This window comes from Mus pahari, chromosome 15 (genome assembly GCF_900095145.1).
Source record: "Mus pahari chromosome 15, PAHARI_EIJ_v1.1, whole genome shotgun sequence".
In the NCBI taxonomy this organism is placed as follows: Eukaryota; Metazoa; Chordata; class Mammalia; order Rodentia; family Muridae; genus Mus; species Mus pahari.
Genome location: NC_034604.1, coordinates 3492596 through 3516827, shown reverse-complemented (window position 1 = coordinate 3516827; position 24232 = coordinate 3492596). Strand labels below are relative to the sequence as shown.

Sequence of the window (24232 nt, the reverse complement as noted above, 5' to 3'; positions counted from 1 at the left end):
AAGTAGTCAAAACACTTCTATTAACAATAATAATAGACTAAGAAAGTAAAAAAACAAAAACAAACAAACAATGAGACACTTTTCACTTCTGTCCAGGTAGACTACAAACACTGAACTACAAATGCTGCCTATTATACAAGGAAAGGAGGCCTCGGGAATGTGTGTGTCATCAGAGCGGGACGAGTGAGGGGGGGTCAGGGTCTTACTAAAGGAAAAATTGAGAATGTTGATCAGTCTATAATAAGAAACATGTCTCCTTCAACACAGTGATTCTACTGCCATGTAACTTTCTAGAAAAGTGCTTAGGCATGAATAGGAAGAGACATAGACAAGAATATATAGTAATTAATCACAATGAAAACTGGAGTAAATTGCTCATGTGGGCATGACTGAATAGAGTCTCGAGCATTGAGCAACAGTTTAAAAGAAGTTACAGCTACACGTGGCATACAGGAACGGTCTCTATGATGTCACTTGGTGAGAGACTATATTTCAGTTTAGTAACAAGCTATTTAGCTATTTTAACATTGGTGTGAGAGTATGTGTTCTTGTATACAATGTGGTATAATTTATTAACAAGCTGAAAGAGAACTGTAGTGTGTTTCTAATCATGTATGTAAAGGCACAGAGAGAGGGTGTTCATATAGGGCACTAGCCACATTTTGGCATGTCCTTTGCAGAATGCAACTTGCCTAGGTGAAGTTGGGTTATCTGCTATTCTTTCCTTAAGAGTTAACTTATGGAGAAAGCTCCTACTCTTCTAGAAGTTGTTATTTATGCAATTAAATTGGAAACAATCTTGAAGGCTTGTGAGATGCCTTTAAGAACCTGCTCATATTTCCACCTTTCCCAATTGTACTGCTGTCCTAAAACACCAACTTTGGGGCTCCACAGTCAACTTGGCTTACTGTAAAGTAAGCCTGGTCATTATTCATACACTTGCTGTTTCAGAACATCTGAGCAGAAATGGAGTCATTTATACCATTTGCTCATTCTCTGCCCATAAGTATTAACAGAGAAGGTGAGTTTTAAAACACTTTTTATCCCCTGCAAGCACTTGGATCAATAATAATTCTGAAACGTCACGGTATCTTGGTAAAAAAGATCCAAACACCAAAAGCAACTTCCCACACACTATAAGGTGAAAATAACATATATCTATATTTATATCATAAGTTAAATAAAATAAATGAAAGATTTTGCCAAATGTCCTTAACAGCTTCCTAGCTTCAGAAATGGCAATATGTTACTTTCAGTTTTTTTTTTTTTTTTTTTTTTAAAATACCTTAAAAATAGGGTTAGGAAAGATTGTGGAAAACATTATTTTTATTTTACACTTTAGTAAATTTGACAAAACCAACATCAAATTAACCAGAATTAAGTTTAGGGCTGGGGTTTTCATCCTCTGAGCAGGGATTTCTTTTTTGTCTCTCCCCCAGCAAAGGGTGCCTTCCACACACTCCACAGGAGCTTCCCTCTCCCCACCCCTGCTTCAAAGGGCAACTTTCACATCTGAGGCTGAAGATACAGATACACCACTTCATAGACTGGGAGAGTCTAAGTAAAAATCAATTTAGGAAAAGGTGAAATTTAATATGATGATAAAGGTGTCTGAGCTGTTATAAAAACAGATACTTTCCCTCACACACAGGCTGCAACCTGGAACATTTTCTGTGAACTGTTCGGAAGACACTTTCATTTTTAACACCAGCCTTCTACTGTCCCTCCACTGCAAAATAGACCCGAGCCATTAAGTCCCCCAGTCCAATGGAGAATATAAGTGATATATTAATTTTCAGTGACCTCATGTGAGACTAAGGTGTGTATGGCAAATATATATTTGTTTAATTCTGTATCTTTTATGCGCTGGGGTGGGGGAGGAAGCTGTGAAAACTAACATGCCAATGTATCACGAAGTCCCCGGGATTTTTTTTTAAACTCATGTAAATACATTGAAACACTAAAGATCACAAAATTCCTTTGTTCTGTACTACAATAGCATTACCGTAGCACACAGTTCCATAAACCAGCAGAATATTATAAAATCAGAATCACATTCGCTATTGCTACTTCCCTAGGGAAGGGCAGCTGAGGTCAGAAGGGAAGGTTGCACCCCATTGCCTACCGATCATTTTACACAGAGACCGCGAAAGGGAATGAACTCTTTCTTCCTATGGATTGTCAACTGTACCTGCCTCTGTTGTGAAACTTGCCCGCTGAAAATCGGTGGTTGAAATTGTCAGATTTGTCCTTGGGGTTTAAGCCGCTGAGGTGGCATCTGTGAATCAGAGCCTGCCCTCAGCCTACTGCACAAGCACAGCGCAAAAGCCAGCAATGCAGTACCTCCAAGGAACATCATATAACAGAAACCCGGGAACAGCACAAAAGTCGGTCGATCAAACCATGGTGCACATATGCCTGGAGCGCAAAAACAAAAAGCCATTCTCCTTCCTTGTTTAGATTGTGCCTTGCTGAATTTCTTGTTACTAACTGAGGAGATAGCAACTTTGAAGAATCGAGGGTGAGATTAGTTCTGGAAATATCAGCTTTATTATATATTTTAGCCACTTCTAGACCACATAAAAGGCAGATTCTTAGGTGGGGTTCTCGCCTGTGTGGCTATCGTTAGGGGAGAAAAGTCCAAATGATACTAATTCTTTCAGGTATTTTTCGTGTTTAAATCTTCTTTAGCTCTTAAAAGACATAGCCGGTACCAAGAACAGCGGAGCCCAGCCACAGGAGCAGGAGGCTTGATGCTCCACCTCCGTGACCCTCTGAGCTGTCACAATTTCTTGAAGCTTCTCCTGTCCAACTGCGCGGTCTTTTGTAGATTACAAATCACATCTTAGAGAATGTGGAAACCATTCTTTCTTCTTGCTCCATATGACTTTAGGTTCTAACCCTGGGGCACAGGTAGATCCAAGTCTCCTCGAACTCAGTCTTCTGCACACCTGGCTATGGCAGCACAGGCACCTGAGCTCGCCTTGCCCCACCTCTACCTGCAGGCATCTCAACCTCTGCAGTGCAAGTGACGTTTGCCTGGCCTTGACCTCCACACCCTGGACTTTGCAGGCCAGCCCAGCGACACCAAAAGGGGTCCCCAGGTGCAAGAAGCTCTAAACCTCCAGCTAATCCGGAGGGAAACACCTGGGGCGTCTCCGCCACCTCCTTGCTCCAGGCCTCGGTTGGTGACATTTCCGACACTAGGAGCAAAGACGCAGGATTTGCACCGCAACCTCTGTCCTGTTTTCGCGAGCCCCAGGCTCCGGGCAGCTTCTCGGATTACTCCTCTGAGCGCAAAAGGAAAGAGCTGGTCTTGCTGGGCGCTGCTAGGCGAAAGCACCAGGGAGCGGTACCCCGCTGGGAGGATGCGACAGCCTGGGGCTCCCGGCGTGGCCGGCGGCTGAGTCTACCAGAGGGGTTAACTGCAGCGCCCGCAGCCGGGCCGGCGCGATCGCTTCCTCTCTCGCCGCCCGGGAACATGGATACCGCGCCCGCGGGATGTTCGCAGGCTGGGCCGGACAGTCGGGAAACATGAGAAGGCTTCGGTATTCCGGTTCCTGGGCCGCGCGCATCCGTCTGGGTAAATAAAGCCGAGACGACTCTGGTGGCCCCGGTGAACGCGTCGGAGCCTGCGCCGAGAACATGCGGTGGGGATGGGAGTGTGCCTAGTCCCAAGACAGGACAGTCAGCCGCTGGCTGCCGACTCCGCGGCCACAGGTACGGCCTTTTCTTCCCTTCACCGAGCGTTGAACCCTAGGCTAACGAAGGCTGTGGCGCCGCGACTTCTCTGCTTTCTGCATGCCCCGGCTCTGCCCTCCCCTCCCCCACCTCCGTCTGAGATCTAGTGGGGGGACGCGCTCCTAGTGTTGGTCAAAGCTAGAGGGTGGGTCTGGGAAGCAGCTAGTAACCCACCTGGCCGCCCTCGCTTTGCTTTTTAATTATCCGCCCGGCAGTTCTGCTGGGATCGCGCTCGTCAGCACTGCTAGGAGCGAATCTTGGTAAGTGTAGAGCACAGGGGTTGATATGGGGTGTTGGGGACCTCCCGCGGGAGCCCAGGAAGAATTAGAAACCGCAGGTCTCCACTGCCTCCTGCCTCCTGCCCGTTGCAATAGTTCAGGGCTCTCACGCCACGGCGCCTGCAGTCGCAGAATTAGAGCATGGCGGTGTTTGCAGACTGTGGGAAAGGTCCTAGGTGGCAAAGCTCACCAAGGCTTTGCTTGGGAAAGTGCGCTGTTGCGTTTAGGACTGGGTTGGTGGAAAGAAGTGTAATGGCATGGGGGAAAGAAGCTTGAACCCACAAAGAGGAATGGACACTAATCACTGGGATGGGGGAGTCAAGCTCCCAAACTTGCTTTGACACTTACCCACGAGGCGGGGTGCGCACTCCAGGCCCTTACCCGCCTGCGCAGGATTCAACCCTAGGGCACAACGCAGCGGCCACCAGAGGTCTGACTTCACTTTCCACACCTATACTGACCGTGGCTGTCACCTAGTTGCTGTGCCCTGTCCTAAAAGTCGCGTGTAGCAGTAGCAGCCACTGCGGCGACAAGAGGAAGGGGAGGGGTCAGTTGGCGAGTGTAGGCGCTGCGTATTCGAGAAGCTCTGTGTGTGTGTGTGTGTGTGTGTGTGTGTGTGTGTGTGTGTGTTGAGGGAATGCTGGCAGTGGGTTGAACGAGCTACCCGTAGTTGCGCGGAGTTGGGAGGATGTAGGAGGGAGATACTGCCAGTGGCTTGTTCCGATTATCGCAACAGTATTGTGGCTGTATTCTGCAGCCACGCGGCCTTGCTTCGAATGTCCGCACCTGGCGGGCTACGGCCCCAAGGCACTCCAACTCCAGAGGTGAGCCCCGGGCTGTCCTGGAGCCCACGGTCTGAAAGGTATGCGGCTCTCTGCCAACTTGGAGGCTCCCGGCGTCCGAAATGGGCTCGAATTCCTGTAGACTGTAATCCTCAGAGACACGGGATCTGGCACCTTCCCTCGGAGTTCCCTAGCAAGATTGGGGGTGGGGGTGGGGAAATCTTTGACATCTTTGTCCTTAGACCATTTAATTTTCAGGTTTGGGGTTCTATTCCTAACTTCCCATTGCCATGGGATAACACCTGAGAGCTTAACCGAAAGACGCAGGGGTCTCCATCATAAGGGCTAGGATCTAGAAAACATGAAAATCCTGACACCAAGATCTAAAGCGCATTGACATGTCTTTGTGGACTCAATTATTCATTCATGTTATTTTAAACCGTCTCTTCCTTCCAACCTCTGGATACCCCAGAAGAGGCTTTAATCTGTGTGGCGCTTAATGAACATTTCCCTTACTTGTTTACTCCTCTTTGCTGTCCTGATTATGTCTCTGTTAGAAATTGCTTTTCTTCACTAGGTAAATTATTTGTTTGAAGTTCCTAGAGGTGTGAGAGCTTGATTGGCCAGAGAAGCAGGGTAGGGAACTGTCCCAGTGTGTAGGTAGCAAGGTATGGAAGAAGAGTGTTCCCTGGTCATTGGCACCAGTACAGCCCCTCCCTTCAGCTCAGCAACCCAGCAGCCATACCAAATTCCGGGCTCCTGAGTTGCGGGAACCTGGGAATGGTTGGAAGTAACAGGCTGCGTCTCGATCTTCTAGAACCCGAGCCCTGCTGCGGAGCTTCTGGTGGACTCCGAGGCTCTGCGGCAAGGCCCCGTGTCCCTGCCTGCCCCCATCATGAACACCATCGTCTTCAACAAGCTCGGCGGAGCCGTGCTTTTTGAAGACCGAGGCACCCCAGATCGGGAACGTGGCAGCCGGACATTCAGTGGTTTCCTGGACAATTCACACACAGGACCGGAGGTGGACATGCCAGACGGCCCGCCCCTCAAGGACAACCTCAGCCTGAGACACCGGAGGACAGGGTATGCTCATGCTCGGGGTGCCGACCAGCTAATCCGAAAGGGTAGGGGCGGCGAAAAGCGGGTGGGTGAAGTATAACAAGATCAGGAGTCCACAGCTTCCAGGATTTACCGCCTCAAAACTGGGAGGATTAATTCCTTAGAACAGTTCAAAAGAGGCTTGAAAAAAATTGAGTCGGTGCCTAGTCTTCCCGCACCTTGAGTTCCCTGGTACTCAAGGACCCGGCGTAGTTTCTTGCTTCTGTAGTATAGCAGGAGCAGACTGAGCGCTGTGTGCTGTGACAAGGTGGCTTCAAACAGATGGTTCCCAGGTGAGACCTCGGACGCTTCCTCTTCTGTAGTCTGAGGATCTTACCCCGGCCTGGGACTAAGTTTTGGGAAGGTGTACTCTCCCAGGGTGTCCTTCGCTTACACAGCTCGGCGGGGCCCGCGGCGAGCCCGGAGAAAAAGGCTGCTGACTCGGAGGCATTCGGTTCCTGGGGCTCAGAGGGTTGTCGAGACCCAGGAACTCCAGGGCGAGCCCTCTGCTCCAGACCTGGGGTGTGCGGCGCAGTGTGTGCCAGGCAAGATTCTTGCGGCACCTAAAGCAGTCGGCCCTCTCTAGAACCACAGCACCAGCTGCTTATTTTGCAGGACTGCCGGTTGGTAAAAAAAGAGATTGGGCTTGCTCAGGCTGTTACTACCAGTGAGCGCGGGTGGAAAAGCATTTCAGAGTTTGAAGACGCTCACGCCCTTGAGGCAGGGGCGCAGTCGCAAAAGCGGGAACTGGGGCTGGGAGTGCTTTCAGATGCGCGGCGACACCTCCCGGAGCCTCCCGGGAGCGCAGCACCCAGTGCGGGCTCCAGGGCCAGCTGCTGAGTGTTCCTTCAAGGAGTCTGCTTTCCTGAGGTCTTTTACAAACCTTTAGCTATTGGTACAACGATCTGCGCTTTTCACGTTCTTAAAGAGGGAAAGGCCTTAGAGCGCTTTTGTAGGGTCTGCTCCTTTTCCAGCTTCTTGCATTTTCAGAGCATTAAATGAAACAAACCGGAGTTCACAGAACCTAGGCAGCCATCATCCTTCGCTTTGTTTCCGGAGTCCAGTGTGTGTTCCCTGACCACTGGCAACCCACAGGCCCAGGACCCGAGCAAGAGAACTTGGAGGGTTGGCCCTCCTCTCAGATCAGGACTCAATGGCCTGAAGGAGAGGTCGAAGAAAGAGTCAGCTCTAAGTCCAGATCTGCAGTCTAGTGAATGGTTTTCCAACCACGTGGCATTCGTCCTTACCCCTACATCCCTGCCTTACTGGGATCAAAATAGCTCCCCCTTTCAGTATAAATGTAAAGCCTTGCATTTGGCGCGTGATTCTGTGGCCAGCAGGCTATTCAGAAAGATGTATAGGAACTGGAGCTCACACTGAGAAATTGTGGTTTCCTTTTCTTGCTTTGCCCTAACTTTGGGGGCTGTTAGAGCTGAATTGCTTTAGTATAAATAGCTCGGGTTGCTGGGAGGTTGTGAGATGGGGCGCTCTATGATTAATCCCGGTCTGGGTGCTGACATCTCAGAAATGCGGCCACCCATAAGGTTCCACTAACATGTCCCTCTCCTCTCCACGTGTCCCAGGGCCCGGCAGAATGGAGGGAAGGTGAGACATAAGCGACAGGCCCTGCAAGACATGGCGCGTCCTCTTAAGCAGTGGCTTTACAAGCACCGTGACAACCCGTACCCTACGAAGACTGAGAAGATACTCTTGGCCCTAGGCTCACAGATGACGCTAGTGCAGGTAATCCAGACTCCTCCAAATTAGGTCTCCCCTCTAGTGGCTGGGAAGCAGAAACACCGTGCTCCTGCCATTGCACCTCATCCTTCCTAGGATAGTGCCTCCGAGTTCAGAGGCAGGTCCAGATCTTAGCCTTCTGTTGCCACGGAGGATGAGGGCTAGGCACAGGTGCCAGGTCCTGTCATGGCAAAAGGATTTCACCCCTATCAAACATCTCAGTGCAAATGGTTGGGTCCAGCAGGAATTTCCATGATGCCTTGTTGCGGGTGGAGGGAATGGAAGACCAGCTGCAATGTGATACAAAAATGGGTAGGAATCTGGATTTAAGAGCAATGATGGATAGGGATGGTATACTTACAGTTATTTTCTGTCATTAGTGTGTATCAATTACCAGGAAGTATACTTAGAGCACAGATTGTATCCTGCTCTACTCACTGTTCCTGATTTTGTAGTTCTGGGTTGGGGCCATAATGTGCATTTCTAACGCGTTCCCAAGTGACACTGAGGACTCTGATTCAGCCTGAGAACCCAGGAGCCTGCAGGTGCATATTGGACCCCAAGCTAAAACTCATGTACATACTAAGTAAATATTATTCAGAGGGAGGTCGGAAAACAGGAAGGGTGGGAAGAGGCTTTTAAATGCTGCCTCCTCCTGGCCCCAACACTTTGCTTTCTGTTGGGCTAGGGAGAGAAGACCCCAGAGTGTGAGTGGCTGGTTCTTGTTGCCACCTATGCCAGCATGTTTCTCTTCTAGTGAACAAAAACACTGCTTTATATTTAACTAGACCTTTTTTTTTTTCCCCACAATCAGTATTTAGTATTCTCCCAAACACAGGCTACAGAGCAGTTACTATCAGTGTTTTACCAAGGTGAGCGTAAGCTGCAGGCAGAGGACTCCAGATAACAAATCCCAGATTAAATGCTTTTCCATCACACTGCAGTGTTCTTTACTAAATGTAGTAATGCAAACTTTTATGTAAACAACAGATTCAGAATGACGAGTCCACAGGGTGAGCTGGAAAGTTCTTTATATTACAGAAACTGGGAATTGTTTTTATATTACAGTAGCACATGCGTGAAAGTTTGAGCATTTCATCAAACATATGACAAAAGGATACTGTGAGATCCAAGATAAAACTGCACTCGATAAAATAAAAATCTCCAGAGTATTTAAGAATTACTGGAAGGTTTGACAGAGCATTTGTGTTGGCTTGTAGCAACTCTCCACAAAATTCTACCATGTACTTTTCTGCTTATTTTCAGAATACAATTTTAGAGAAAAACATCTGCTTTCCTTCCTAGTAACAGGAAATTGTAATAATGGTGATTTGCCACAGCACTGGAGGCAAAAACCAATTCTGTATTCTTGGCTTGAGATCCATTTAGCACAAAACTGTGAACTTTGCAAAAGCAGTTTCTAAATAAATTATTACAATCAGAAAAAAAAATTGACTTATGAAAATAAATGTATATGCTCCAATGTCAATTTAAACAGGCCTGTTACTTGTTCTGGACATATGCCCACTTAAAGAGGTGCTTGATACTAGCAGTGAGTTCAACAATAAAATAGTACATTATTTTGGTTATGATATGGCTTCACTGCTGTTCATATGTAAAATAAGTCTATTCGACAAGTTTTTTTTAAACAGCTTTAAGTGAGAAAATTAAACTACTATATATTAATTGTTATCTTGGGAAAACTGCAATACGAAGTTGTATTTTTAATTTATTTATGTAGTAATTTGTCACTTTTATTTTATTTTAATTATTTATTTATTTTTTGGTTTTTTGAGACAGTGTTTCTCTGTATAACCCTGGCTGTCCTGGAGCTCACTCCAGGCTGTATAACCAGGCTGCCCTCAAACTCAGAAATCTGCCTGCCTCTGCCTCCCAAGTGCTGGGATTAAATGCATGCGCCACCACTGCCCAGCTAATTTGCCACTTATAATGATAATTTTAATACAAAGAACTGCTTTCATACTTATATTTTGGTAACATTAAATTTTTAAAAAAAATTATGTGAAATTTTTTTGTTCAAAAATTTTTGAACAAAAGAATAAAACAGAACAGAGAATAAAAAATATGTAATTCTTAAATGGAGTAAAGATTGTTTACAATAATAAATAATACATGTATGATAATAGCTTTTTAATTGTTGTCAGTATGATAAATTTCTTAAACTTTTTAAAAGTGATACATGGAAAAAATTGAATGCATAAAATTACCACCCAGGGATCTTACTTATAATCCATCTTAGGTTAAGTTACTTTCAACTACGCACAACAGCATATGTAAAGAACATACATCATGTGCACATACATATAGCTACACATCCACCTATCTGTTTTTATATATAGGAATTTATGTAAGTCAAAAATAACATCCAAAGCATAGTGCAGTTTTAGAAACTGCATCAATTATGCAAATACTTTACACTTCTGGAGGCAAAGCGAAGAACTGATGAGTCAAGTGTTTGATACCTGAGAATTAGACTCCGTGTCCTGAGTCAGGCTCTCCTGTGGGGCCAGCTTTCCAGAGAAGAGTGTCTTCTCTTCCTCACAGGGTCCACTCCACAGCATTGCTCATTCCCTGCAGCACACTATCCATCCCTATGAATAGCTTTCTTCTGGGAAATGACCTTAAAGTCATGCATAGCTTTCTAGAAGGTCTCTCTGGCCATTCTCGGAAGCCTCGAGCTCTGGCTGGTCGTAGAATACTGCAGGAAACATGTACAGGGCAGCTTCTTAGCTTTTCCTATTGGAGGATGACCAGGCTCAAGAAGGACTCACTTTAATTGTCTACTAATACATATGCCTGCAGGCAGTTATGGAAAGCTGCTTTTATTTCTAAGTCCTTGGTTCATGTTGACTGCAGGGCCTTCTCTTGCCCCCAAGACTATTTTATTCCTCAACAAGATGCTCTATGTTTAGACACTTATTCTTAATTTAACGTTTTCCTCTGAGTGTGTGCCAGGCTTCCTACACAGTAATTTTGAGTTCCTTTGCTCCTCTTACGCTGCTGAGGAAGGTTATGAAACCTGCTTTTCCTAATCTCCCATGAAGCCTACAAGGAAAAAGGTGGAAATATGTTTTAGTACTTTTTCTGCTACACAGAATTCCAGAGGACATTGGTTAATACCTACAGTCTTCATCCTTGGGAAAATGGAACAGAAGCGAGTAAATGGGCCATGTGGCTCATTTATTGTCATTCACTGACCCTAACAGTTTGGCCCTAATTTGCTAGGAGTCTTTAACTCCTGTTTGCATGTGGTATCATCCTTATGACATCATAAGAAGCATTTTGGTCAAAATTAAGGATTTTGTGGCATGCTTTGATGTCAACCAAACAAAATACTACACTAGGTGTGGTGCCTGTCACTAACAGTGTTCATGTATTATAAAAATGTGCTGTGTACTCCCCGAATAGGAATAGCTTGTGTTGCTGTGTAGCAGTACTGAGTAGTGTGACATGGAAAGCTGGTGTTATTATGAGATTTGTAGCTCAACAAGGAGTAATGACTAGGTGTCTGGGCCTCTTCTGAGACTATAATTTCACATTCCTGTGATGTGTTCCTGGACGCTTGGTAAAATCACAGTTCTACAAAAAAATTTGCTTCCAACATTGGCATAACTGCTTTTGCCGAACAAAGTCTTATATGAGACCTTATACATCATTCCAAGTGTTGCTGGGCAGTGGTGGCACATGCCTTTAATACCAGCACTTAGGAGGCAGAAGTAGGCGGATTTCAGAGTTCAAGGCCAGCCTAGTCTACAAAGTGAGTTCCAGGACAGCCAGCCAGGGCTACACAGAGAAACCCTGTCTCAAAGCAAACAAACAAACAAAAAAACTTCTCTGTCCACTTGGCAAACCTTTGGTGAAGATGGCAGAAAGCAGGTTTTTTTTTTTTTTTCTTCTCCTCCAGCTTCTAAATATTCAGTTCTCTAAGCTTTCATTTTTAAAATATAGAGTTTAAAAGGCACTTCTGACATTTAAATGCTGTTCCAGAACCCACCCTTAGTAAGAAAATAGTCATGAATATGAAGGAGTCTGAAGCAGGTGTAAAATGTAGAAAATGTGAGTTTATATTTTTATTTTTGTCCGTGACACAAGACATTTCCATTAAGTCATGAGGAAAATTGCAAAAAAAAAAGTGCAATTTAATCAACCACCAGTAACTCTGCTGCTCATGGAAGTCAACATGAAACACCTCATTGTGCACTTCGCTGTTAAATTGTACTGTACATTTCTAGTGATAAATACAGCGGTATCTGCACGCTAGTATACTGGACACCAATTGAACTTAGAAAACCAGTTTAAAAAATCCTTTGTTAGATAACACAGACTAGTCTGGGAATTCTCCAATGTTATTATAGTAGTTTAAGTGCTACGAGTATATAACACATTTAAAGGTAGATGGTCCCTAATTGTGAAAAGCCAGTTAATACCCATGACATTTACATGTACATTTTTGTTGTTTGTTTTTTCTTTTTTCTTTTTTGTTTTTTGTTTTGTTTTTTGAGACAGGGTTTCTCTGTGTAGCCCTGGCTGTCCTGGAACTCACTTTGTAGACCAGCCTGGCCTTGAACTGAGAAATTCGCCTGCCTCTGCCTCCCAAGTGCTGGGATTAAAGGCGTGCGCCACCATGCCCAGCCTTTCTTCTATTTTTATACATCAGAATCATAGTGAACTAATGTTTGTTTTTTAACTAGAAGGCCATTCTACTCTTATTATATGAAATGTTCTGAGAATTGGGTTTTACTCTGCACCATGTAGATATAAAGCAAGCTAGTGACATCGGTTAGGTCTAACTAGTGCAGTATTAATTGAATGTTGTTTAGTAAGGAAAGTAACAGAAAAAAGTTTGGTGCTGGGCCCTATGAAATGTGATATAGACACAGGAGAAGATGCCTCCTCTGTATGAGAAGTATAGTCACATACAATAGGTAAGAAGGAGGCAGGCTACAAGGTGATTGGCAGATAGTGAGTGACAGTTGTTTCACAGCTCTCAAAAATGTTAGGAAACACCTGATGCATCTTTGAATCTTTTCTGTTTTGCTAAGCATCAAACCCAGAGCTTTGCATTTGCTAGGCAGTTGCTCTACCACTGTGTTACATTCCAGCCCCTCGGTGTGTAGGTGAAGCTCAGAAAAAGTGGGAATGAATGAACTAAGTCTACATGACATGGCATGTTTTTAGAAAAATTCAGACAAGGCACTTTCAGTACTCCATAGTCACAGGACAGCAGGGCATTAATAATGACTTGAGGAAGTGAACTGATTAAGTCAAAATAATGCATTACTATTGAATTTGATAGTAGTTGCAAAGACCCATATGAGAGAACAGAATGGAGACTAGGGAAGTTTGGAAGAATGTTTTTAAAGTACCTTAGCAGTAGTCAGGGGATTGCATGAATCTTTGTTCAGTGAGTGAGAGAATGAGAGGTGGGAAGGAAAGTTAGTGAGCAAGAGACCAGGTGCTCCTGCCTCCATGGTCAATGACTGCCTGCGGTCTCAGATGATCACTTTTACTATAGGGGTTCAGGCAAGTGTGTGATGTTTGTAGATTCATGTGTGTTGGTATGGCCTTGTCAAGGCCTGCACTTCATAGCACAGTGAGTATGCAATAGTTGCTCACTGTCTCTTTGCTGAATAAATGAAGGTGCCGATGTGTGGAAAAGAAAGCCTGAGAATTTAAAGACCTATTGAATAACAGCTCAGTTTGACAAGAATAGAAGTCGATGAAGACTAAGACTATGACCTGACACAGTGTGAAAGGACAGCCATCTTGGCAGAAGGGACAATATGAGTGTGTCATGTTGAATTTATGTGAATAAAACAGTACATGCTAGACATGGAAGGAGAAAAATGTAATTTTACCTTTTAAAGCAGAAATCACAATAATAATTAGGAATCAAGCAATTTCCAAAGCTACTTATTTTGTATTTATAGCACTTACACTGTACTATAAATACCTTAAGTGTATTTTATACAATGACTGAGAAAGAAAAAAATCTTCCAGTGAAAATATTGTCACACAAACCACTGTAATAATAGAAGATTGTGTTCTGAGACAAATTCACAGAAAAAGTAATTATATTTATATAGTTTATATTTTTAAAAGCAAGTATTGTTCTTTTACCTTTTTTTTTCTCTGAAACAGTTATATGCTGTTGATATCCTGATATTTTATGAGAAAAGTACAATTTTTCCTCTGGGAACTCAATGGCTCCTTAAAGAAAGAGTGAAAGTAATTTTTCTCTGCCTTCAAGTATCTTTTGTGTATGTGTGTGTGTGTGTGTGTGTGTGTGTGTGTGTGTGTCTTCACTGATGTAAATACAAAACAATGGACTTTCAGTGTCAAGCAGGATACTCCTTGGCCTCCTTCTCCTCACTGCTCCGATTGCACGCTCCTCTGCTAAGTGTCCAATCTCCTCAGTTGGCCTCCAAAGCTTGGCTGTCCACTGTCTTCATTAAGCCTGCTCACATGTAGCCTTCACCTCCCTCTGAGCCTGTGAGTCTGAACCCTTACCCTACCTCTGCTTAAGTCTCAGGTGTGCCTTTTGTTCTTCTGTTGGATATTCATCCCTGTGCTTCTTTAGTACCTTAACTTAGACATTTCCCAGTCAGGACACACTGGCTCATCCTCAGAAGGCTCTCTTACTTTTCAAAATTTCAAGAAAACAAGTTAGTCCTCTCAATATCATCATTAACTTTTCTATTCCTTATGTTTGTGGAGTCTTATATCATTTGTCCTTCAACTCCCTCTCTTTCTTTTCCTCTCTCCCCTCCCCTGTCTCTTTTGAGATAAAACCTCCCACTGTTCCCAAACCTGGCCTCAAGTGATTCTCCTGCTGCAGCCTCCCAAGTGGCTAAGACCATGGGTGCATTCCAACAACCCTGGCCTTGGGTCCTTTAAAAGAAAGCAATTGCATGGCCACCACCACCATGTTTGTTGTTTGTTGTTTTTTTGTTTTGTTTTTGTTTTTATTTTTATTGGATTTTTTCCTTTGTTTACATTTCAAATGTTATCCCTTTTCCTGGTTCCCTCCCCCGAAGCCCCCATCCCATACCCCCTCCCCTGTTTCTATCAGGGTGTTCCCGCACCCACCCACCCACTCCTGCCTCCCTCCCCACCCTTGAATTCCCCTACACTGGGACATCGAGCCTTCACAGGACCAAGGGCCTCTCCTCCCATTGATGTCCAACAAGGCCATCCTCTGCCACACATGCAGCTGGAGCCATGGGTCCCTCAATGTGTACTCTTTGGTTGGTGGTTGAGTCCCTGGGAGCTCTGGGGTGTCTGGTTGGTTGATTTTATTGTTCTTCCTATGGAGTTGCAAACCCCTTCAGCTCCTTCAGTCCTTTCTCTAACTACTCCATTGAGGACCCTGTGCTCAGTCCAATGGTTGGCTGTGAGCATCCACATCTATATTTGTCAAGCTTTGGCAGAGCCTCTCAGAAGATACTGATATCAGGCTCCTGACAGCATGCACTTGTTGGCATCCACAATAGTGTCTGGGTTTGGTGACTGAATATGGGATGGATCTCCAGGTGGGGCAGTCTTTGGATGGCTTTTCCTTCAGTCTTTGTTCCACACTTTGTCTTCGTATTTCCTCCCATGAGTATTGTTCCCCTTTCTAAGAAGGACCAAATCACCTACCATGTGGGCTTCCTTCTTGAGCTTCATGTGGTCTGTGAATTGTATCTTGGGTATTCCAAGCTTTTAGGCTAATCAAAACAACCCTGAGATTCCACCTCACACCAGTCAGAATGGCTAAAATAAAAAACTCAAGTGACAGCAGATGCTGGCAGTGGTGTGAAGAAAGAGGAACACTCCTCCATTGTTGGTGGGATTGCAAGCTGGTACAACCACTCTGAAAATCAGTCAGGCTGTTTCTCAGAAAATTGGACATAGTATTATGTGAGGATCCAGCTATACCACTCCTGGGCATATACCCAAAAGATGCTCCAGCATATAACAAGGACACATGCTCCACTATGTTCATAGCAGCCTTATTTATAGTACCCAGATGCTGGAAAGAACCCAGATGTCCTTCAACAGAGGAATGGATACAGAAAGTGTGGTATATTTACACAATGGAGCTCTTAAAAATAACGTTAGCTCTTAAAAACAATGAATTCATGAAATTCTTAGGCAAACGGATACAACTAGAAAATATCGTCCTGAGTGAGGTAATCCAAACACAAAAGAACACACATGGTATGCACTCACTGATAAGTGGATATTAGCCCACTATGTTTTAATGCACTGTTAATTGAAAAACTAATGCCGTTTTAGGTGTCAAATTGGTTCGCTAATGCTAGACGTCGGCTGAAGAACACTGTCCGGCAGCCAGATTTAAGTTGGGCCTTAAGAATAAAGTTATACAACAAGTATGTTCAGGGCAACGCTGAACGGCTCAGTGTGAGCAGCGATGGCGACTCCTGCTCTGAAGGTTCGTTCAGGTTTTTGTTTTCCTGTCTTTGCTTTGCTTTTGCAACAAGTTCACCCTAGGTGCAGTCTTAATGACCCCACAGGATATTCTAGTCCACAGATCGTTTTCTATTGCATAAGGCAACTTCATCTTTACAGTTTTATAAAGCAACAGAAGTTATAGCCATTTCCTCTGTTTATAGATCTGCCATGTGGAGGAAAAGCATTTTCATCAAAATTAAATACTCTAGGGAACAATCATGTAGGTTACTGCTTCTCTCTACCTAAAAATTAATCATATATAAAAATAATTTTACATATGGCATATATTCTTCTGTTGTGTATATTTTTGATGACTAAGTGTGACAGTTGAGCAGCTGGGGAAAGTATGTGCAAATACGAGTTGGTGATATTTCCCCCCTTAGATGGAGAAAATCCCCCAAGAAATCACATGAACGAAGAGGGCTATAGCACCCCTGCCCACCACACTGTGATTAAAGGGGAGAACTCAGCAATAAAAGCTGGCGGAAGACCAGAGTCAAGGGCTGCTGAGGATTACGTGTCACCGCCCAAGTATAAGAGCAGCTTGTTGAACCGTTACCTTAACGACTCTTTGAGACATGTCATGGCCACCAGCACTGCCATGATGGGGAAAACAAGGCGAAGGAACCATTCGGGGTCTTTTAGCTCCAACGAATTTGAAGAAGAGCTGGTGTCTCCATCATCATCAGAAACTGAAGGCACCTTTGTCTATCGCACAGGTAAGCCCTTGCTTTGTTCTATGGTGACCTGTGTAAGACAGATAAAAAGCAGTAATGTAGAGGTTTATTGTAAGAGGTATAAGAAAGCTGTGATATGTGGATTGCTACAATTTTTATGCAAAACTTTTGATTTGTTTTAAACTGGCAATAGATATATTTGTTAGCAGGTGCTGGTGTCAGAGAGCCTTGAGACTTTTTCTTTAATAGTAAGGACAAGCATTTTCATTCTTACTGATAATTTTAGTTATGATGACATGATATCACTATTTCTGTCTTTGCTGTGCGTTTTGTGTGTGCAGCTGTACATGGGCCCATGTGTGCCAGACGCCTTCTTCTATGCCTTTTGGCTTTATTGCCTTGAGACTTGGTTTCAGTCTGAACCTAAATTTAGACTTGTAGCCAGTGACTCACAGAATTGTTCATGTCTCTGACACACGAGCCCTGGGTGACAGGCACAAGCCCCATCACGACTGACTCTTTTTATGTTGGTGCTGGGGATCGGAACTCGGGTCTTTATGCTTGTGCAGCAAGTTTTCTTGCACTTGGAGCCATTCCACCTGCCTGATGATAACAGTATTTAAAGGAGGTATATGTTCCCTTCGTGAGTAATCCATAAGGTGAAGAGTTGTGCTTGATTGTGTCCGGCCTTGCAAATGTTTCCTGTTACATCTTTTCCATATGTTGATTGATAGAAGTGAGAGGAAATGAATACAGAGTAACATGAGTGCCAGGATATCAGAGGGGAAAACGCAAGCCTGGATCCAGTGGCTTTGGAAATTTCTCTTTCATTCCTGGAAAGTACAAGTAATAGCATGGAAGATTTTATATTCATTCCAGAAATAGTGAGCTAGTTCTACCTGTCCAAAACATCCAGATGGAATAGCAGGTTGTTGAAAAGTAGTAGTCTTGACTTTAGCTCAGAGAGATTTGCATTTAAGAGTATTTGAGCAGGGTTACTTTGGAAGAAAGGATAGGTGAGATCTATATCTGGTGTATTTGCTGCCTGGCTTCTAAAAACAGCAGTGGATGAGAGTTAATGTTAGATCTAGAGGCAAGAAAGCACCAGCCGGTCCTAACCAGGTGAGAAAAATAACCGTGAACACGCGCAATGGTTAGTCACTGGTGAACAGCACAGCTGAGCCTGCACAGAGGCTCCAGGAGGGGCACCTCTGCCAGTGCTATGATTGTATCTACTGCCTGTAGTTACCCTACCATTAACCAATGCTTATAGTTATACTAGTTATCCTACCACCAACAACCATTGCCTGTAGTTATCCTACCAACAACAACAACCATTGCCTGTAGTTATCCTACCAACAACAACAACCATTGCCTGTAGTTATCCTACCACCACCAACAAACAGTGCCTATAGTTATCCCACCATCACCAATTATTTTCTATATTATGCTACTACCGTTGACAATAATGGTATTTTCTCCAAGAATTTATTGAGTACCATGTGGCCAACAACATGGCAGGTGTGACATCTAAATTATATTTTTGGAGAAGAATGAGGTAGGAAATTCCTCCTCTTTAGAGATTTTTCCAGTCAGATTTTGTTCAAGTCTTTTTTTCATTATAAATCTCATTTTTCAAGGTATGTCATAGGATAGGGACTGTAGGTCAGTGGGCGTGGGGGAATAAAGGGAGCGTGAGAAAACCCACGTCCCACCAGAGTTCTGGGGCTCTGGGTGTACAGATGCAGGAGGACTGCTGCACACTTTCCATGTGGCCCCGGGTTGGTGTCTGGCTTTGGGGAGTCACAGAACCCAGCCCCCCGTGGGGGGTGGACAAGGGGCAGTCTGAGGTCTCTGGACCTCACAGAGGCCAGAGATAACAGATTCTCGTCATCCCAGACACTGCTGGACACTGTGGAAGAGCTGAGAACAAAGTGGGGATCCTGGGGGCTTCTCTGTCATCCCGAGGGTGGAAGGGAGGAGAGGTCAGGGAGAGAGGAGGCACCGGGTAGTTCCCACTCTGGCAAGAGTCTTTGGTCCCATTGGTGACTGGAGGAGGTGCCAGGGGGAGGTTAGATGCTGCTCTTTAGGGGAAAGCCTATCCCATCATTCAAGCACAGAGGGAGTATGGGAGGGTGGGGCTTGATGAGCAGAGACAGTCTATGGTTTTAGAGCTTTATTGTAGAAAGGCAGAGAGAAAGAGAGAAGGTAAAAGAAAGTGAGAGGCTGGTCATGGCCACATGGAGAGAGGGGGGAAGGGAGAGAGAGAGAGAAGGAAGGCTAGAGATGAAAGTAAGAAAGGTGAGAGCTTAAAGAAAGTGAGGAGGAGCCAATCATCTCCTTTTATAGTGGGCTGGGCTACCTTGCTGTTGCCAGGTAACTGTGGGGAGGAGCATACCTGGCTATAGTTAGGTTTACTGTGGGGGTGGAGTCTAGCCAGAATGCCAGAAGCTTGGGCCATTGTCTTCGTGACTTATAGTCACAGAATTATGGAGTTGGGGGCTCTGTGGTGTCAGGCCCCTGTCTCTGGGAATGTGGCTCGCTGTTCCATCCCTTGTAGAGTTTTCTATTGTGTTTCTACTGGGTCTCCAGAGCAAACCTCATTCAACCAAAACAGGCTGCCTTTGGTCCTACAATGGACCAAGTCAGAAAGACCACTAGGTGGAACTTGCAGCTGAAATAAATGACCTAAACGATCTTCTTGGAGACCAGCAAGCATATGAAGGCAGAAAGAGAAGATCACAGTCAGGGATGCTGCTCTGCCATCCACTCCCATGACAAGGGTGTGGCTTGTGTATGGCAGGCTCTTCTCTGTCTACGGGGCCTCTCTCTTTCTAATAATGAATGGTACTTGTTTAACTCTTGTGACTGATTAGCTCACTACTGTCATTCCTTGACTAAGTAGCAACGAAACATTTGGCCCTGCTACCGGGACTGCTAACCTTTGCCCAGCCTGGTGCTGTGGAGGGGCCCACATGGCAGCAGAGTGTGAAGAAGGAATCCGCAGTTAGCACACTAACTTCAGCCTTCGAACTGGTCAGCCTGAAATCTCAGGCGTCTGCAGATGTGAACAGTGGTGCATTCCTAAAGTGTCAGGACACCCTTTAAACCCAAGTCAACAGTTTTTAATTTGCATCTCTAGCTCTCACATGAAGTCGTCCCAAGCACATGGCAATACAAAAACACCCTCAGAAGGCGGGGCTGGATCTAGGAGGAAGTTAAAATAAAAAGCCACTTAGCCAATAATGAAAATGAAGAAGCAATATATTAATATCTGACCACTATGATCTGAGCAGAAGTTAAGAGCTAATTCAGAGTTTTAGAAATATTTTCAGAGAAAGGAAAATAAATCAAAAAGAAGTACAAAAGTAAAAAGGGATTACAATTAAAGAGAAAATAAATTAACCAAAAGTTTGAAGGCAGTAATACATAAACAAAAAACTGGTCACAAATTAAAATTGGAGATGACAAAGGGGTTAGAAACATGCATAGTTATTAAGCAGGAAATATGTATATTTAAATTATCACAAAGGGACTGGGAGATGACTCTGTAGCTAGGGTGTCTGTTACACAAGCAGGAGGACCATAGTTCAGATCCCCAACCCCACATGATGTCACTTGGGTGTGGTGGCTCTCCTAAACTCCCAGCAATTGGAAAGCAGACAATCTCCATAGAAACCAGCTAGTGAGACAAGCTGGATCAATAGGCTCTGGTTTCAACTGAGACGTCCTTTTATAACAGATAGGGAGGCAAGTGATTAAGGGTCACTCCAGGTATTAACCTGGGGCTAATATATGTACACATATACAGTGCAAACACAGGTGCAAACACAAGCACATACCTGAACACATACACACACATATCATGAAAAGTTGTTAACAGTTGTTTAACAGTATACCTCTGTAACTGAGTATGCACAATACATTTATATTAGTCTTAAAATGAATGATAAATTCATAAACAAGAAAGTCTTATAAATGACAAATAATTCAGGAAAAATTCAAGTTTTTAGTAAATACAGTGCTGCCCCAAAATTGTGAATTGATGGCACTATTAGGATTTTGTTTTTTAAAACTTCAAGTAAATAAATTCTCTGCTTTACACATTTTCTGAAACATTTAAAACCATAGAAAATGTCTCTGTTTAAAAATGTAAATATAATCCTAATCTCAGACCAGATTAAGATAAAATAAAAGTCTCTTTATGGTACAGAGCACTGAGCTAGTTGCAAGATCCATTCAAACTGCAGAAACATGGAATACAGCTATGATAATACAAATAAATGTGCATACATGGGTACAAGGAAGGTTTCTTGGAAGAAAAACACAATTAGTGAGGTGAGTTAAGTAGCAACGTTTATTTAGGGAAAAAAAAATGTTCCTTATAAATGTGTTTATATTGACCACGGCCATATGCCTATAATTTTTCTTTTGTGTTGAGGCTTTTGAAAATGCATGCCATTTTCAAAGGTGACAAAATACACTGTCAGAAGAGATGCTAGTCCTGCAGGTGATGCTTTTCGGACTTAGAATTTTCACTGCTTATTTTTTTAACCATCCCTAAAGTCCTTGGTCCATATTAAGCACTGTGCATCTGCCAAGCTCTCCTTAGAAGTAAAGTCCACTTTTCAGTTATTCAGCCAGTGAGAAGCAACCTAGACATGTTAACTTTTCATGAGTGTGTGGAAACTTAAAAAGAACAATCTGGTTTTTACCTCTTGATGTTCAACCTTGGAGAATTAAGAGAGACTAAGGGCCTAAAAGTGTTGTGCAAAGTTTTGGGCCAAACAATAAATGGCTGCCTTTTGGGGTGAGGTTGAGGGAAGGACTGAGCAATGGCCCTATCATAGCCCGGTTACCTCTTATGGAAACAGAAGCACGGGGGTGCTTATTGAGTAGCCACTGTAGCTTTCCTTGGCATTCAAGCCTACTCCAAATTCCTTTATTTCCATCTGATTAAGTCTCTGTCCTCATCAGAACAGAAATGTTTAAAGTCAGCCATTCACTCATTCACCCAGCCCACCAGCTGTACTACAAAGACTTGAACTCCATTTTAAAAGAGAGATTTGCTCATTTGTCTAGACTAAGCAATTATATCTCCCTACACCTTTTTTTCCAGCTATTTAAGAATGTACTTCATTAAGAATATAGAATCAGGACTCAAAATGAAAGCTAGTGTGTGGAAGAATCTTGGGGCACTGAGTTCTATTTCATAGTTTTTTTTTCCCTGACAGAGTCTCTCTGTATATACCAGAGTGGTCTAGAACTTACAGAGATCGGCTCGCCTCTGCCTTCTGAGCACTGGGATTAGAGGGAGTTCACCATGCTCAACTTGGGTCATTTCTTATTAAGTCATCAGAAGGAGGAGAGAATCTGTGCATTATAAAGTAAAAACCATCAGTACAAAGATGTTTTGCTGACCTTTATGTAAACATTGTTTCTCTGTATTTTGCAGCCTTGGACATTATGCCAAGGCCATGATAGGTCTTAAGTAAATATTCACTGAAATATTTTCAATACAACTGATTAGAATTCCCAGTGTTCTAAATGAATTGAGGACACTGAAGGCAAGCAGTCACTCAGTGTGTCCCCGGGAAGAAGTCCTGTGAATTAAAACAATGATTCGTTCTCATTGTGCTGGGCGATGAATAGGAAGGAATGTTCAGATCCTTGCTGGAGTGAATTTCTGTTACAATCTGACACCCAGTACTGAGCTGTGTCAGAAGAATCACAGTAAAAGTCTTTAGTATCATTTGTCCCTCTGTCCAATCTCTTCCTCATATTCTCTGTACAAGACCAACTTACTCTGCCACCTTATAAAACAAGTCTTCATTAGGACCTTGCCTAGAGGATTTAAATTTGACTCATGCCTCAAAACCAAACCTATTGAATTTTCTTCTCTATGGAAACAGGGAAAGAACTTTCTCAAAAGTGTGATGATTGGAAGACATCAGGAAGCCTAGAAATAACATTTAAGGACTACTACTTTCCACTTGGCTGGAAAACAAGGTGTGTGTGTGTGTGTGTGTGTGTGTGTGTGTGTGTATTTGTGTGTGTGCGCTGCTTGTGTATTTGCGTGTGCATGCACTGTGTATTTGTGTGTGCATGCACTGTTTGTGTATTTGTGTGTGTGCACTGTTTGTGTATTTGTGTGTGCATGCACTGTTTGTGTATTTGTGTGTGTGTGTGCACTGTTTGTGTATTTGTGTGTGTGTACTTTTTGTGTATTTGTGTGTGTGCACTGTTTGTGTATTTGTGTGTGTGTACTGTTTGTGTATTTGTGTGTGCATGCACTGTTTGTGTATTTGTGTGTGTGTGTACTGTTTGTGTATTTGTGTGTGTGTGCACTGTTTGTGTATTTGTGTGTGTGTTTGCGTGCGCTCATGTTTGTCTGTCTGTGTCTGTGTGAGTGTTCTTGGCTCACAAATGAATCTCTTTATAAGTGACTGGGACACACAGACATTTCTCTGAGCCCCAGTGTTAGTATACAGTTCATCAGCATAACCTGCTCCCAAGAGGCTGAGCATTTTAACTTACTCTTGTTAAGATGACTTAATTAGACACATTTGGCCTAGACAAAACATGCAGGCCACTGGAACTGTGTGATGTGAATTAGTCATGTTTAGCTTTTCCTGTGCTTGACTGAGGTGAATGTCCCCAAATAAAGGGAAACTTTTGATGGAGAGGGGGGGAAAAAGCCATATTCTGATGTAGGAACTATTTAGGCTGTCTGTCATGCAAACTTGGAGGCAAGGCACTGGAGTTGCCATAGAAGTACACAAAAGATTGTGAAGGACAAGGGCTGGCTGCCTTTGCTGTTGTTGTTTTCTCATAGCTGAAGATGGCCCTTAAGAAATAAGATGTTCCTTTCTGCTTCATTTCCTGCATACTCAATTATGTCAGAATTTAAGCTGGTGTCTATAGTAAGGTCCAGGTGTGCTAGTGAACCAAGCAAGCCATCAGGAAAACCTGGTTCATACACTCTGGTTCTGACAACCTACGAAAGTCTTCAAAAGCCTGTCTGTCCTGCCCAAGGTTTTCTTACTTACACGGTCACATACACAACAGGGCTCGAGGGCCAGAAACCCTGTGCTTTGGCCCAGCCCACTTCTCAATGAAACTTGAGTAGATGAACCAGAGGAAAGATTTTAGAAGACACCTTAACAGGCATTTTTTTTAAAGTGGCTAAAATCAATTATATCAGGTCTGCACCAGTAACTTCAAGATTTGTACTGAAGCATTGGTCATCGAGCATTGGTCATGTGTGAAGGACAGCATGTGAATCTCTGTGTGCACATGAGGTTTCTCTTTGGATCGTTTATACCAGAACTTCTACTTTGGGTGCAGTTTTTTTCCCAGTGTGTGTTCATTCATGTGCACTACTATTTGTGTGTGTGTGTGTGTGTGTGTGTGTGTGTGTGTGTGTGTGGTGTGTGTGTGT

General features: G+C 43.8%; 1 protein-coding gene across 4 annotated transcripts in view; it reads left to right on the top strand.

Moving 5' to 3' along the window:
- The first annotated feature begins 3377 nt into the window (after positions 1 to 3377).
- The window catches only part of Mkx (mohawk homeobox), a 71100-nt gene continuing 50245 nt past the window's right edge, over positions 3378 to 24232 (top strand). Inside the window, exons 1-6 of one of the 4 annotated variants that reach the window (XM_029546707.1) lie at positions 4796 to 4843; positions 5619 to 5884; positions 7483 to 7642; positions 15938 to 16094; positions 16498 to 16833; positions 22704 to 22800. In XM_029546707.1, coding sequence (XP_029402567.1) covers positions 4796 to 4843; positions 5619 to 5884; positions 7483 to 7642; positions 15938 to 16094; positions 16498 to 16833; positions 22704 to 22800 — 1064 coding nt within the window. Of the gene's footprint in view, positions 3721 to 3968; positions 4002 to 4795; positions 4844 to 5618; positions 5885 to 7482; positions 7643 to 15937; positions 16095 to 16497; positions 16834 to 22703; positions 22801 to 24232 lie in introns of those variants that run through there. The other 3 variants (XM_021214907.2, XM_029546708.1, XM_029546706.1) reach the window with 3 other exon arrangements.